Source organism: Mixophyes fleayi, chromosome 3, assembly GCF_038048845.1.
Source record: "Mixophyes fleayi isolate aMixFle1 chromosome 3, aMixFle1.hap1, whole genome shotgun sequence".
NCBI lineage: Eukaryota > Metazoa > Chordata > Amphibia > Anura > Limnodynastidae > Mixophyes > Mixophyes fleayi.
The window spans coordinates 235,644,517-235,660,162 of NC_134404.1; the positions used below are offsets into that span (position 1 = coordinate 235,644,517).

The 15,646-nt window shown below is 37.9% G+C and overlaps 1 protein-coding gene across 1 annotated transcript in view; it reads right to left on the bottom strand.

The window, feature by feature from the left end:
* The window catches only part of PDE10A (phosphodiesterase 10A), a 178,364-nt gene that overhangs the window by 15,392 nt on the left and 147,326 nt on the right, over positions 1–15,646 (bottom strand). The window contains exons 18-20 of the mRNA XM_075203294.1: positions 13,949–14,121; positions 12,512–12,623; positions 9,459–9,539 (exon numbers count right to left, since the gene is read on the bottom strand). Of these exons, the coding sequence (XP_075059395.1) occupies positions 9,459–9,539; positions 12,512–12,623; positions 13,949–14,121 (366 nt within the window). The remainder of the gene's footprint in view (positions 1–9,458; positions 9,540–12,511; positions 12,624–13,948; positions 14,122–15,646) is intronic.

Consider the following 15,646-nt stretch of genomic DNA (forward strand, 5'->3'; position numbering starts at 1 on the left):
TAAACAGTCACCATCCACTTTGACCTCATCTTTGTGAGCAAAAAAACTAGCCTCCTTTAAATGATCTCCGTATTTTTCAGCCAATGAAAGCTCCTCTTGTGATAACTCACACTTGCCAGGGCAGGCCCGTGTGCAGTGTGAATGGGGTCGATCCCGGACTTCCCAGGTCCAAAGTGCAATGTGATTGGGGTCTCTGAGCTGGGACGTTCTGTGCCTCAGCAAAAACTTGACTTGAAAAACCCGGCAAATTGCAGGGGCGGCAGTATCAAAGTGGTATTAGGAATCTTTCTATAATGTTCTGTTGAAGAGACTGATATAAATGGAAGGGTTGAGGAAATATAAATACATAAATTAGAGATAAAAAGAGGGAATAAAGAGGAGACAGTTAAGGGTGTATTCTGTGGGAGACAAGGTTAGACTTGCCAAACCAGGCATTAGTTTCCAGACACAAATGAAACACACATGCTGATTAACTGCACTGCAATTAGTTCGTATACTTGCAGGTCTCTGAACATGCAGGCATGTAGCAAATATTCAAATCAAATGTGACTCAGCTTGGTATGAATCATGTCTGTGACATGATTTCTTCAGTTTGTTACTTTGTATTGAGTTTAAAATGCCATTTTGTGTTTCGGACATGGAAATCGACAGCACATTCAATATGGAAAATCCTGTGACCTCACAAAACCTGATATCACACCAACTCAAAGCAGGGACAGCAGAGAAACACTGATCAGGTTTCAAATATCAAGCAACATTATTAAATTATTACATTCCAATTATGTTAAAACTTCTCACACGGACCCTATAAAAAAAAACCTATAGGAGTCTCAGCTGTCTCTGTGAAGGAGTTCCTACACCGGCACTGATGATGCAATCTGATGAAGAGTACATAAATAATCTATTATTTATGTTTCATTTGATAACATATAACAGATTCAGCCACAATTTAATTAACACGCTGATTGGCAACACACCATCCTCCACCCATCTGGGACTATTGTAAATACCAGATAATCAGGTTTTTGGAGCATTTGGTCAGTAATTAACATATGAATGCTGTGAGTAGTCTCTGTGAAAGGTAGTCTCCGCCCACAAGAAAGGTTTTTACTTTACACAGAGGAGGAAAGGGTCCTTTTTTGGAAGCTGCTTCTAGACTGACCAGACATGCTGTGATACAGGGAAGTGACATGCAGGTCATGGCCTACATAGGCCCTGACTAGTATGGAGCTTGAATGGAATGAAAAGTGAATGAGTAAGAGAGTCTGAATACATGAGAATAAATGATTATTTGTAGTAAGTGATATGAAAGTTTGAATACAGATGGTAAATGTGATTGGAAAGATTTTGGTTTGGTATGGATAGTGTTACATAAATGCATGCCTTGTTGGGATAGATTTTTGGTTTAAATGAAAGCATTTATTTTATACATAGTTCTGTGGTTCAGTATTGGTTTCATGACTTGTAATAATGTTGCAATGCTGTGATTCCTGTAGTGCTGTACAATTCTTGGAATTCCTGTTGTGTTTGGGATAGATTGTTGATATAAATGGAGGCGTTTGTGTTATACATGGTTCTGTGGTTTAATACTGTAATGGAGTTTTTGAATGGAAATAGTTTGCTTTATGCAGTTTAATGTAATTGCATAGAAAGTGATAGATTATTCAGGAAGTGATCAGATTGTTAAATAAAACGTTTTGTTGGACTATTGGTTTATAGGGAAGTTTGTGGATCTGAATCTCTGAGTATGTCATTTAAATACCATGTGTTAAAAATGGCCGTTGGACTTGAGTGAGATGTGTGTATGCTTGTCTGTATGGATCCCCCCCCTTCACTACACAATGCATACACATAGCTTAAAACACACACACCTTTACACAATAGTTAGTCAAAAACACACACACACAATTACTTATATATTTATAGAACATTAATGATGTATGGCACAAAATCTATATTTTGTGTAAAATATTGTTCCGATGTTTATTGTTCTATAATATAATACAACACACTTTAAATGAAGTTATATCTTGCTGTGGTTGTTCTTGAAGTCTGTCTATTTAAGGGAATATAAGAATGATGTTTCTTGGGTTAATTTAGAAATACCTTTGCGAGGAGTTGGTTGACGGTAATAGTCATATATATAACGGTATTAAATGGTCATACATACATTTGCCAGAATATTAAGGAGATTAAAACCCACAAGGAGGAAAAAATCCTTTATCACAGTCTCTGTAAGCGGAGCTTGAGCCACGCATAATGGCCACTAGCATTCCACTTCTGTGTGTACGCGCCAAACTTATGCGCAGATTAAGATATGTACTGGCTGAAAGCCAGAGCATATCAAACAAACAGAATTACATGTGGCATTTGGCCAAAGCATTTCAAAGAAATTGATTCTAACTTGAGTGCTCCACAGGAAGTTAGCTTTAAACAAAAGAAATTAATTTGCTCAACTGGACAGGAAGTACAGCTAAGCACAGAGTAGTGACTGAACGATGTTCAGTGTCCAGTTGTGTGGGTGTGGTAAAGTTCACTGCCCCACATCTGAAGCAATGCATTCTGGGTAAAGCTTTATAAGCTCTAACAATCTGAAACCTCTCTCTTTGCTACACACATTATTCCCACCTGGAGCCTACAGGACACACTGCAACATTTCACTGCAAGTTTTAACTTCTCCATATTCTTAATCTTATACCCTATCTGTCCGTATCTGCCTGCATCTTATCCATCTTTTCTGTGAACTTTTATCTTCTTATCAATGCTAACTGTGCTTGTCCCGATTTATAATATACTTTGCTTGCATGTATATGTAAAGATTCTATTTTTATTAACTTTCTGAATCTTTATGTAACTTTTTTTCTTCTACACATGCATTACAAAAGCTAACTCCTTCCACCATCTGAGGAATGCTTACTATCTATACTACCATTGAATCTAGCTTCCTTCCCCCCCATGTCTCTCTCTCTATGCTTGGTCTGTATTATCCCTTAGGCCTGAACACATGTTTCTTTATTACAGACGTGCTCCTTACAAGCACATGTGCATACAGACCAGAGCCATAACTAGGCATGTGCCGGCGGTGCCATCGCCCAGGGCGCAAGCCCAAGGGGGCGCAGCAACTGCCTGCTACTTGCCTGTGTCCTGGCTCTGTGAATGCAGGCTGCAGAATGCCGGCGAGCCCATGCTGTTCAGGTTCCACCCATGGAAACTAAATATGGGAGCCTCCTCTCCTAACCTCCCCTAGGACAGTCCCTCTCCCTGAAATTCACCCCATCTCTGTGTGTGACAGGGGCATACCTCTAGTTTCATTGACTTTGGAGGGGTGGAGCTTATCCAAAAGTGGGTGGAGCTTCGCCTCTAACAAATCTCCTTGTGTGTCACAACTTCTGTCTCCTCCCCTTTCCTTCTCTGCTTGCGAGAGCATCTGTCCCCCCTTCCCGTGTGTGTGTGTGTGTGTCTGCCAGCCTCTGCCCCCTCCCTCTGTGTGTGTGTGTATTTGTGTGTATGTGTGTGTATATGTGTGTGTATATGTGTCAGCCTCTGGCCCCCTCCGTGTGTGTGTGTGTGTGTGTGTCAGCCTCTGCCCCCTCCCTCTGTGTGTACCAGCCTCTGCTTATAGCTTATTTGTACACTGAAATTTAAAGTTGATATTTGTGTGCTCCATTAAAAAACAGTCAGTATTTAACTTATGTGCAAAACAGAAAACTAATTTTCACCCCTTGCATTGTTCCATGGTTTTGTCCAGGAGACTGTAATAAGAAACTTCTTAATTTAAGTTCCTTAATGAATCAGGCCCATTGCCTTTATCCTCTGTCAATTTAATTGTATCTTACTGGCTTCCGAGAGCACAGCTTCAAAACATAACTAGCTAATGTATAAAAAAATATTGCATCTATACTAGTGTTTACACTCGACACCTTGTTAGAGATTCTAATCTATGTGAAAACTGTAGGAAAATAGTTAATCTAGCTCATGTGCCGAATGCAAAGAATAAGCCCTTTTACCTTTTTAAGCCTAGATGTCGAAGTAGATTTTCAAAAAACTACATGCTTGCCATCTTAACTCTTTAATTTCAACTCATAACATTTTCACTTGACTTTACGCTTTCCATAGACACCATCTGCATATACTACAAAAACCAGAGAACCAATCTTAATTTCCTGGGTCCAGTAAAGTCCACATACATATATAAACATGCACAGACAAAGAAAGCCCCATTCACTGTCTTTCTTGTCCTTTTAGTTGAACCATTAGTTATAAAATAAGGTTTCATTTGAATGCAATATGCCTTTAGACACCATGTTACAGTTTATCCTACCCAGATGTGACCTCATCGCCACCTAGGACAACTACCCATCAATACTAAGGGAAATGCAGGGAGGCCTCCAGCCTTAGGGAAAGTCACACCTCTTTTATATTGGGTTAATTAAGTGTGCAAAAATGGTGGTATTGCCAAGGCTACTTTACTCTGATTCCCATGAAAACAATGGATTTCAGGTCGGCAAGCTTATATTTTTAGATCTATTTGGAGCAAATACCCGTGCATCAAACTCTAATGTTTCTCCACAATTCAAATTGAATTTTCTCAGTTTGTGTCTACCCAAATATCTCAGCTAATGTGCACCAATGAGATAATGGATGCAGTACAAATAATATTAAAGGAGGATCGGGGCGATACATTCTAATTGTGTGAATATAGGAAAAAAGACAATCTATAAATTGGACATAAAAATGATATTTGGCTCCAACCTCGTAATACATTAACAGTGTGGAAACAGTAGTGAGCTAGCTGCTATTTTTTTTTTTTATTATGGAGGAATGGGACATGGTGTAACATATATAGTTTGACACAAATGAATATGTCCTGAAATGTAAATTGTATTAATAAATAAATGAAGATAAAGATTCAAAATTAAAATATAATTTTTAATTTAATATCTTAACATGCTGTTAAGATATAACGGGATTTTCACCTTTTGGAGTAAAGTGTTCCTAGCTGGTATATCAATTCTGATTCTTTCTGTGATATGGATGAAACATAGTTCCCATCCCTGCAGGCTTTAGGGAATTTTTAGATACCTGGAAAGGAGAGGAGGGAAGGTTTATGATTGCGTTTTACCCTGAAATATTCAGAGACGCGAAAATGTGTAACCTGAATTTTTTAAATTTCTAATATGGTCTGATATCCTAATGTGTAAATTTATAATTGTGCAGCCCACATATTGAAGGTTACATGGGTATTGTAACATGCATACTACTATTGTACAAATTTGTTTTTTCATTAATTTTGAAACCTGGTATTGGCAGTTACTTTCTTTGGTATTTACTGGAGATCAGTTGATTTTTTTTAATGTTCCAGGTGTTTCTGTAAACTAGTTGAGGTGCTGTCAAATTTGAGGTTTTTCATTAGTAAAAACCAGTGTTTTCTTAGAATGTTTTCAAAAGGATCTAGATGGATTGTTGAACCGTGTAATGAGAAGTGAATAAACCTTTTTAATTTATACGTAAGGAGATTTATTTTTCCTACTTTTTTTTTAGTGATTTCTGGACAGTTACTGGTTCATAGTTTTGCTCTAAAATGTTTTGAGGTTACTTGCTTGTTGTATAAATTTTTCTTCCTTTGAACAGATTCTATGGAGTCATTTAAACGGTTTTCTGATACTGATCATCTCTCCAAATTTTGTGACAATCACTAATAGCCAAGATTTACAGACAACCGCATTCATGTACATTTTTGTTTGTAACATGTAGCTTCTCTAAATCTATTTCTAAATTTAGAATTCTTGTCTGTTATTTGCTATTAACTCTAAATTAAGATGATAATCATTAATGCAGTTGATAAAAAGCGTCTTTCTTGTGTGACATTCCATATACAAAGAATATAGTCTATATATCTGCACCAAATAATCATGTCATATTAAAATGGGTTGTTATTCCAGATACACATAACTGTTTATGGCAAAATGGGATTGTTAGTGTGCATACATTTTGTACTTCATGTCAAGAGATTAGATTAGGCATTTTATTTTTGTAATCTTTAATTATTTTCACATTAATGAAATACATCAATTTACACTATATTTCTTTGTATTAAACTATGTTATAACCAGTCTCATTTCTCCATTATACATAATTCAATTTATCAAACTTCCATGTCAGATAAGTTAATTTCATATTGTATTATTTTATTCATTCTAAATATTAAAGTAGATGTAATTTTGCAATTTTAAATATGCACTTCATATACTACATTTTGTAATATTTAATTTGATACATGATCTGATACAATAGATCCAGAACTAAGAGAAAGTATTTTTCTATATTGGGCATCATCAGCTTAATACTAAACAAAACTATCAATTATCTCATCGTTTGACCAATTAACTACTTTTTCTGTGTATAAGCTAAAATGTTCCATTGTTCTCAATACTAAGTTATGAAGAAAATGTTTCCTAAGTTTTATTATGACAAAAAATAAAGGCTTTATTACAGACATAAAATTAGAAACTTTATAATCGTATGTATGCTTAATAATGCATCATATTAAGCAGGCATGTAATTTATAGCTCCTTATACATAGACAGATTTTCCCATCACGTACTACACATCCCTGAGGAAAGCTACACAAAAGTCAGGCGAAATGCAATGGTTCTATTCACTGCACAGAACTTTGACCCATGGAGGCTTGTGTATTAGCTCTTTATACCCATGTTCACTAGCACCAGGAAATAGGGAAGGGTATCCCCTGGTCTCTACTTGCCTTCGGGCATGTTGCCCAGAAGTGGCAAATGCCTGTAAAATTTTGTAAGAGTAAGTTATTACATCTTTCTCCAAATACTGTATTGGATTTATACTAGCTTTTAGATGTCTCTTCGTTCCTCTTTACTCCTGCAACATATACCAGCCAAGGGAAACATCCACCCTCAAGCTGGAGGAGGAATAAATAATTTTGTAAAATAAATACTGCCCTTTATGTGGAATATTTCGTATGTATTATACAGTAAAAGATACCCACTGTGGGTGAAATACAACCCAGACATATCCATCCAAATATATGTACATTTGTGTTCTTATATCTATGCTCTGTCACAATTTTGCCTTCCATAGATGTGTCTCTGTCCGTGAGCATGCTTAGTGGGTACTCCTGGTTTTCACCACTCTACAGCTGCCCCTGATCAGGCTTAATTACTAATCTTTAAGTAAAGGCCTTTTGCACTGCAGCTTTGCTAGTCCACGGTTTCTTGTTTCACTGCAATCTATGATCCCTGCTGCTGCACCCTCTGATATACCAGTTACCTGAACTTTGGTTATACATGTGATTTTATGGGTTTCCATTATCCCTGACCTTGGTGCGCCATTTAGACTACTCTTGTGTGCAAGCCAGCTACTCCAGCCTTGTTTTTGGTAAGTGTATTTGCAAGTATTACCAGCATGTTCCTGCATGCACTCTCTAAGCTACTGGTGCTACTGTGCGATTTCATTCCTGCTACTGCTCAGCCTGGCCTTGTTTACTGCTCAGCATATTACCAGTGTATACCTGTATGCAATTCATAAACTTCTGTAGCAGCGTATCTCCAGTCTTTGGACTCCTGTATGTAATAATTAAACTACTGTACTTTTGTATCTTCAGCCATGCTATTAATTAGCCTGGAAACCTGCACACATTCCAAGCACAGTTCAGACTTCTTTTCATAATGTGGACACGTTACTCAACAAATATCATTGCTAGTATAACCTCTTAGTTAGTTACTTTATAACAGAGGAACATTTATTTAGTCCTCATTGCAACTATCAACTGTATTTGAGTCAAACCTCACAATTGGTTAGCTTAAAATCATTAGCGTCAAGCAGTCTGCAAGTTCAAGTGTTTGCTTTGAATGGATTACTACATATGGCTTTTGCAAGTTTCATCCTAATCAGAATATTAGCATCAAGTTTAAAGCTAACTTTTAAAACCTGCACTCATTGAGCATATTTTTTTTTTTTAAAAGTACGTCAAGATCCCTTACCTCATTGTTATCACTATTGGTAGGCACACTGGGAAATTACATAGCTAACTTAAATTTCTGAAACTTACGAAGGAAGTTGTTCTTACCGAAGTTGGTATCCAACAAATATTTAAGAGCTAAACTTTCTTTTAATCTAACCATATTCAGATAATGCTAAAAATATAAGCTTTACTGCTTATAATTAGATAATGTCTCCTGGCTTGCCTGGGATCAGTCCAGTCCTTTTAAAATACATATGTTTTGTTTGTGATGTAGCGAAACATACCATAAACAAGTAACAGAAAGAGCAGACACTTCAGTAGACCAGGTGAGCTGCAATGTAGTCAACACCTCCATGACACAGTGTCGCTTAGAACTATGAAACTCTGAATTCAAAGTGTGACAAACTCAAACCACAAGAATCCTCCATTAAACTTATTAATTTAAAATGGCACAGCCTGGTCTGATAGACATTTGTAAACAGACATCCTGTAAATCCAGGGAAAGATTGTCTCCTTGCAGCAGGGCATGGGCAACATGGTGGTTTAGTGGTTAGCACTTCTGCCTCACTACACTAGGGTCATGAGCTCAATTCCCCATGACCTTATCTGTGTGGAGTTTGTATATTCTCCCCGTGTTTGCGTGGGTTTCCTCCGGATGCTCCGGTTTCCTCCCACACTCTAAACATACTAGTAGGTTAATGGGCTGCTTTTTAAAATGGACCCATGTGTGTGTGTGTGTGTGTGTGTGTGTGTGTGTTTTAGGGAATTTAGACTGTAAGCTCCAATGGGGCAGGGACTGAGGTGAGTTCTCAGTACAGCCCTGCGGAATTAGTGGCACTATATAAATAAATGATGATGAACTTTACCCTCTGCATTCAAAATGTATTTGTATCTGCCCTGTCACCTCCTGAAGTGTCTATTTCATGAATCATTGTAAACATTTATACAATTTGGTTGCCATTTGGTTGTCCGCTAGGCAACACTGGAATATGCTTTACCTTTCTGGCTTCCTTTAATTTTCAAAAAGGCTATCATGTACCGTTTATTTTCATTTCGATACAACACAGCTCAGCTCTATTCCATGTATTAAACGGTTTTGTGTTATATTCCAGGGTAATTAAAACATAAAGTTTTGCCTAGAGTATATAAAAGCTTTCGTGAATAACACAAAGGAACTACGAAAGATAAAGCAAGATATTATGCATTGAAGGAGACCATATACATACCAATAAATTATATAGGTCTCTGAAGGTGGAGACCCACTTTGACAAGCTGTCTACTATTAAACAGCATATTTAATGCATAAGAAATTGCTTATAGCTTGAGCCTCACCATTCCCTGGCCAAACCAAAGAACCCAATTTAACTAGCTTATCTGCTGGCAAAGAGGCATCCTGCATTAGAATGAGTCAAAGGGGCAAACAGCTCTCAGTGTAACAGACTTCTAGTAATGAAGAATTACGTACCTGGCCCTGAGGAATTTCGTCCATTTTATCTCTATCCATCATCGGTATTGGAGAAATACCAATCCTTTTCATTTCATCTCCCTTTAAAATATAAGCATGATTGATTGCACTGCATCAGTAAACAAATGAAAAATATTTAGATGCATGAAATGGTATCCTGTTCCTCGATCAACAACCTGCTCAATTCCTTCCTTGCACTCTCGACACCTTCTCTTCATTATGATTACACAAATAAAGATTAAGTATTTACTCTCTTCTTACATTCCTACTTTACCACAAGTCAACTTGACCCCATACCTTCACAAATCAGTTGACCCCCATCTCCTGTTCTCATTCACGCCTTAACTAAAGTCTGTAATTTCTCTTCACTGGTTTCTTTCAATTATTGTTCAGGCATGCAGTGATTTCTCCCATTCCGAAAAAATTCGGACACAAACTTTCTTTCATTAACGTCCCATCTCCCATGCTCCATCTAAGCTTCTTGAGAGGTTTGCCTACTACAATCACTTCACACATCCTATTGGACCTTTTTCAGTCAGGCTTTCTTTCAAACACTCCACAGAAACTGCACTGACTAAGGTGGTCAATGATTTGATCTTCTAATTCTCCTGGATCTTTCTGCTACATTTGGCACGAATGATCACTCTTCTTGTACAAATGCTACATTAGGGCTTTTTTCATGCTGCCCCTGATATGTCCTCCCTTGCACAACAAGACTCCCTCCAGCCTCCAAACAATCCTTGAAAGCTCACACAAAACTTACAAGATTCTCTTTCTATGCTCAAAGGATTCTCTAACCCCCAGACCAACAATGTTGTGTGACTGGATCACTTAGCACCCAAAACACTTTTTACCCTTGCAATCTGGCTGAACCAATATGCAATGTGATACTTAACCCTGATGATCCCAATTCTAAAAGCACTACAGAATATTTTGGTGCAATAAATAATAATAATATCAATATATTCAGTACATGCACCGGCCCAATAAATTATTGCACTAAGAAAAAGTGGCTTCATTTAAGTTTGAAAGCCAATCTATAATATAAATGTCTAGTGGCTTGTGTTAGTCTGTCTGTGTGTGTGTGGAAAAAATAAAACCAAGCTGCAGCGCCACCTGCTGGGCGGAGTTATACACTGACCTACTAAATTCTTAGTGTGTGTGGAAAAAAAAATTCAGAAAGGGCTGAAATTTGGTATACTAAGATGTTTTTAATTTGTTAATTTAATTTGTTAATTGTTAAAAGTGTTTATAAAGATTTAAAAAATATATACATATATTTCTTGAAGGAGAAGTGACAGTTGGGAGTGGTTGGTGGTTACCGGGAGTGACAGTGGGGAGTGGTTGAGGCCTGGGCTATGGCCCAAATGCATGACAAGAACCTTTTTAACACCTTAAGCAGCTTGATTTGACTAGAATGCATGAGTATCATGCACGGGTTAACTTGTATAATAAAAGTGCCATAGGTGTCTGAAACTCTTAATAAACTCAGTTACTTCCTTCCAAGATTCGATTCTATGGCATGGTAAGCCAGTAATTTGTTTCTACAACTGCTGGAAAAATATATGGTACATTAACTATAGAAAGTGGTAAGCATAAATCCTACCTGCCTTTAAGACACTTGATTTTATAGCGATGCTTGGGAAATTCGATAAACTATCATACACTAATTACTGAACTCTAGATGCTTACTCACATTATTTCCAGTCAGCAGTGCCCCCACAACTCTCCATGACACAACAGTATAAAGGCACATTGTGTCAGACAGATTTTAAATTTTGCAATTAAGATGTCTGGTCATAGATTATGATATTTCAGTGATAAAGAGGTGGAGGCCGAAACACACAGGAATTATGTTGTAAAGGAATTCTAGCTACAAAAGTGTTAAACCACAGTGTGTCTTTTCATTTATTGAATAGTTTAGAAGTAAAATACAAGTGTGACGATACCAATGGAAAAATTAAAACTGTTCAACACAAGGCTGGTCTTGAGCACCTCAAAAAGAATAACCCCTACAAAAGAATTTCAAACCTCATTAGTAGATTTTCTTCAATATTATGGTGGAAACAAAGTATATAATAATGCTGATATTAATACCTCATCTGATCTGAAACAGGATCCATACAAGCACCCCTTCTCTAGCTGAAATTTATTAATTGCAGCAAAACTATCAGCATAATGATGGAGCAAAATTCCTTGGGCAAATGGACTGATCTGGCAGCCCCCTTAACAGAGCATGTTGTTATTGACTAAAAAGTCAATGGCTCTGTTAGGGCAGGTGGCATGTCCAGGGGTGATCTGGAATTTAGGGAATTGCTTCCCAAAGGCTTTCTGACCTACCAGGCAGGTGCTCTGAATTCCCTTAAACTACTGGGAACGTAGGATTAGTGTTCCCAGCAAGTAAAATTATTTTCTGTGACAGGTGAGCCAGGTATCACTAGGTCTTGCTTTATCTGCTGTGACAAGGGGGAGTGTTTGTCACAGGCTTCTAAAAGAGGACACAGGTATTTGGCTGGCAATCTGCAGAGAAAGGCTGCAGACAGAGTTACACATTTGTTCAGTAATTCACCCAAGTTAAAGAGATATAAGTGGAGGACATATGTGTGACAAAATAATAGTAAAGAGTCTCATTTAACTTACAGATTTCGAAGTGGTTTAAAAAACCATCTTTTCTACAGTAAGCCTGACCGGATGTGTCTGCAATCAAAACAGAGCACCTGCACAGAACTCCCTTTTAAAAACATGGCGAGAATGTCATCTGTCCATAAAGTTAGAACTATGGGAGGAGCGTAAACTATTTAAACCTGTCTATTTCATTGTTCAGTTGTGACCGATGCCAGATAGTGGCTGGTGGCTAGAGAGTTGGTCTTTATCTAGTGTTAGGGTCACAAGAAAGAGTGTGGAACACTATGTTGTCAATTTACTTTACCATCCTGACAATAAAAGCAAAGTAAAAAGCAAGAAGGTGTTCATGTGTGCATTACCTGAAGTGTGCACGTGTCACACTGCATAAATATTGCTCTACTACATAAAATTGAATGCCTGAAACATACCTCTGCCCAGAATTCAGCATATATGTCATCAGCAATCATTCTGGTCACTGGCCAGTGTTTTGTTACAGAGCAAAGATCACATGCTGTCATCATCAAACCAATTAAGCGATCTCTGAAAAGAAATGTAAATTAGGATATGAGTAAAAAAAAGGTTTAAATAAATAACATTAAAATAAGGGTACTGTCAAGAACCAACAAAATGAGAAATCACAACTCTGTGTAGAGAATGGGTGTTTATATATATATATATATATATATATCTATCTATCATTGATTTCACAATAATCACAAACGAAAAACTGTACAAATATATAGTAAATGAAATGAGTAAAGTATTGATTTGTTGGTAAATTTTGAGCCATTTAATTAAATCTTACTGATAAGATGATCTATACCCATGGAGTAATACAGTGAGCATGTTAAAATGAGCAAAATGCATGAAAATTCTTCGCTGATGAAATGCTTAAAAAAAAATAAGCAAAGTCCAAATACAGAAAAACACTTTTTGGTGTTATGGATTTTTAAGGGTCTCTTTTTATCGTGCCATGTTTACATTTATAGCAACCATTAGACATTGTAACAAGAATGAGCCCATTCTGTAGCTGCCACTTGCAGAAGTACTGAGTGACCACTACATGGGCATTACTTAGGGAAAGAAGCAGCTGGGCTCACTGATAGGGAAAGTGCCAAATGCTATCTTGACAACCAGTGTAAGGGTAGTCTCCAACAGTTTAATTTTGACTATGTTGGTTGCTGCGAACAATGATCACAAAATACAGTGTCAGATGCTGTCTTTTCTCTGATCGTTCAGTCAGCCTTTGGCACTTCCAGCAGAAAGCTGAAGTCCAGGGGGAGTGACTGAGGGAGGCTCTGTAGTTTGGTAGCTATCAGAGATCTAGGTTCTATAATGTAAAAATTGTACATGAGAATGCTCCCTGTCTATTTATCATTATAATGTCGAGAACATCATACAGTGGTCATGAGAATAGCCTGCACATTACATTTCCCGCAGGGGGTGTTGTATTTGGGCTCACTATGAAATATAAAAAGTGATCTATGTTAGAATCTAGTGAATCTAAAATAGAGAAAAACAATGATGCCCCTCTGATCCCATATTGGCCCAAGAGAAAGCCTTTAATCTGGTGCACTCGCTATGTTAAATGAAAAGTCCAGCTTCAAACAACGTATGCCCCCCTGGTCATTGGTATCCTCTTTATGTCACAAATCCAAAACTTCATGAGCACTCTCAGAGGAAACAGGTAAAAGTCCTTGTTAGAAGCATGGATGTTTCATATATAAACATACTGAATGACTACTGTACAGTGATGATGCTGTGCTTTACTCTTCAAGTATTTTAGAATGTGACTCTCGCTGCTTCCTGTGATTCTTTCACAGACAAGCTCATCTCCAGTAATGCCTCTGAAATTGTTATTTTACCTGTGCACTTGGTTGTTAAAATTCAGTGCCCCCGTTTGATGAAGTTCCTCCAGGTGCTTTCTATTTCCAAAGTACAGTGCAAGATCTGTGGCGATGATGGCTTTACGGATGATCTCCAACACCTGCTCGTACTCATTCGAACTCAAGTTGGAGAAGATATTATGCCCTTCCAGCTATGTGAAACAATAAAACATAGATGAAAAGCACAATGTCCTACGTTTTGGACTAGTATAGGTAGATGTATCTAGTATAACTAGATGGTTGTATTACTCTTATTTCCTGTAATGGTTACAGAAGTTATTGATCAACAGACATGTAAAGGAAAGAGCAAGAAATAATTTTATATATTTTTGAAACTATTTTATATACACTTGTTATCCGTATAGACTGAAAAACTATGTTGTTACTTATAATCAGTGAATTGTGAGGTCATCACTTTAGTATCAATTAGGAAAATATGTATTATAAGTAGAGATAGGCGGGTCCGCTTCCCCGAGAACCGAACCCACTCGAACTTTGGCTATCCGAGTACCGAGCAGAGGAGCTCGGTACTCTCCCGCCCGCTCCGAATCGAAATCGAGGCCGAACGTCATCGTGACGTCGTCGGATCTCGGGGCTTGGTTCTCGCGATACTTGAAGATCATAAATACACGCCTGCACAGCAATCCATCGCCATTTGACAGAGGGAGAGAGCAGTGTGTAGTCACAGGCTGATTAGAGCAGGGACAGAGAATACAATATTCTTCTTGCAATTGCTCTAACAAAAATCGCTAGAGAAGAGAGGAGGATATTTATAATTTTGTTTTAATATTTGGCACTCTCCAGTGCTTTTGGGGTGTCCACCATAATTGTGCATAAATATTTCTGGCTGTCAAAAGTCATATCTGTCAGCAGTATCTACCAAATAATTTTTAGCACTACAAGTGCTTTGCACTCACAATGGATTCAAAGCAGTCCACATATGATCAGAATGAGCAACCAGGTTCTGTCACCAGTCCTGATGTTAGTGTTTCCAGTACGTCATCTGGGCAAGGCAATGTCAAACTACACAGTGTTTCGAAATTAGTCCAAAAAACAAAAACCCAAAGAAAATTTACTGTGTTAAAGCGAAAAAGAAGTGTTACTGATCAAAATTTAAGTGCCGATAAAGAAAAAAATTGCAAACATGCCATTCTACACACGCAGTGGCAAAGAGAGAATGTGGCCTTCATCTTTGGCTATTAGTGGCAGATCCCAAAAAGTTACCGAGCCTACAATTGGTGCACAACTACTGTTACGCGTCAAAGCCGAGCTGCAAGATAACAGTAAGGCATTAGAGGGTAATGTTTGCTCTGATTCACAAATGACACTAATTCCTGTGGAGAGTCCATCCAACAGCGGGATGTCTAATCGTGAGCATTCTGTTAGTGTACCCATAAAGAAGGGCCCTTTCAGCAGTTCTGCTGATGTGTGCCTGAACAGCACGAGTGTAGCCGGTGATACACCAAGTGAGGATGACACTTTGTCTTTAGAAGAGGATGTGGGGGAGATTTGGGTATCCGACGATGAGGATGCGGTTGATTGTGTAAGTCCTGCAGCAGTCTGGCACCAGTGGGAGCAGTTCTGGCACGTGAGGTTCTGGCACCAATATGCACTTTCCAAACACAAGCAGGGATGGCGCAGGGGACAGAGCACAACAGATTAACATCTGGGTTGCTT